Source organism: Cyprinodon variegatus, unplaced genomic scaffold (assembly GCF_000732505.1).
Source record: "Cyprinodon variegatus isolate N-32 unplaced genomic scaffold, C_variegatus-1.0 Scaffold223, whole genome shotgun sequence".
Lineage (NCBI taxonomy): Eukaryota > Metazoa > Chordata > Actinopteri > Cyprinodontiformes > Cyprinodontidae > Cyprinodon > Cyprinodon variegatus.
This window is the reverse complement of record NW_015150676.1, coordinates 342,155-343,524: the sequence shown is the minus strand read 5'-3', so window position 1 is coordinate 343,524 and position 1,370 is coordinate 342,155. Positions and strand designations below refer to the sequence as shown.

The 1,370-nt window shown below is 36.8% G+C and overlaps 1 protein-coding gene across 10 annotated transcripts in view; it reads left to right on the top strand.

Annotated features, from left to right (window-relative positions):
- LOC107088586 (teneurin-3) overlaps positions 1 to 1,370 on the top strand; it is a 471,923-nt gene that overhangs the window by 363,615 nt on the left and 106,938 nt on the right. For all 10 annotated transcript variants that reach the window (XM_015380867.1, XM_015380866.1, XM_015380861.1 and 7 more), the window contains 2 exons: positions 297 to 427; positions 507 to 595. In XM_015380867.1, coding sequence (XP_015236353.1) covers positions 297 to 427; positions 507 to 595 — 220 coding nt within the window. The remainder of the gene's footprint in view (positions 1 to 296; positions 428 to 506; positions 596 to 1,370) is intronic.

Sequence of the window (1,370 nt, the reverse complement as noted above, 5' to 3'; positions counted from 1 at the left end):
ACCAATATGCAGCTATGGACATTTTTCCACTAATGGATATTTGAAAAAAGCAGCAACGTCAGAGATGTACAGAATGACAGCAGCAGGTTATTTAACTGACTAAGGTAGAAACTGTGCAAAATCAGCCTGAATGTAACAGCTTATGGAGGTTGTTGAGAACAGTGTCAGTGCCTACATACATTAGCAATGAACCTTTTTCAGACCCCAACTATATTTGCCTTGATTTCAACATTTAATCCTGTGAAGCTGCTTCCCTCTGTGAACCCTTTAGTCATCCAGATGTATTCTGTTTCCAGACGGCTTGGCGGACTGCATGGATCCAGACTGCTGCCTTCAGCCTTCTTGTCAAAACCAATTATACTGCAAAGGGTCACCAGACCCCTCTGAGGTTCTCAGCCAGTCTCCGTCTTCGTTGGCTCCCCAGCAGGTAAGCCACGGCGAACACATTTTTGTTATGCTTGGATTCAAACTGTGACAGTAACCTTATCCGTGTCGGTCTCTGTCAGGCTGCCAGATCTTTCTATCAGCGCATTCACTTCCTGGTTGGCCCAGAATCTACACATGTCATTACTGGAGTGTCTCCTTTCAATAAAAGGTAATTTATCGTACAAACTCTGTATAATATTTTTGTTTTTTTGTGATTTTATGTGACTTTTATTAAACAAATGCATGCAAATATAATTAGAAAGTATTTTTGTTAGGCATGTTTGTTCAGTTCTTGCAGCTTCTGCTGTAACTACTTGGTCTTTCTGCAGGAACAGAGGTGTGAAAGGTATTAATGTTTATTACTCCAGTAGAAGTATAACTCCTACTTTAACTTTGCAGAAGTTAGAGAATCAGCTTAAGCTTTTTACTCCAGTAAAAGTACAATTTTTAAAACTACTTAAAGTATAAAAGGAAAAGTAATGCAGGAAAAGGCTTTACTGCTATACCCTAATAAAGAAACATTTTTCTACAATTCTGGATGATAACTTCCTTAAACTTCATTTTCTCAGTTTTATAACCAATGGTAACATTGTCACATTTAACTTTGCATCATCTTGGAAAACTATTTATTCTGGTACGTGGCGAGCAACAAGTCGGGGCAGCACCCATTCCAACCACAGAGAAATTAACTGCCAAGATTGGCTGTTAATTATTTTAAATTGATTTTTTTTTCTATAACAACAGGCCATAATGAAAATGAACTTAAATTAAACATAACTATGGAATCTGTATTTAAAATGTAAGGAGTAGAAGTAGAAATAATTACTCCAGTAAAGTATAAATAGCCAGAATTTCTACTTAAGTAAAGTTAAACAAGTATTTGGACTTTGTTACTGACAACTCTGTACAGGAAATCTGCTCTAATCCTGTAATTCAAAGATCTG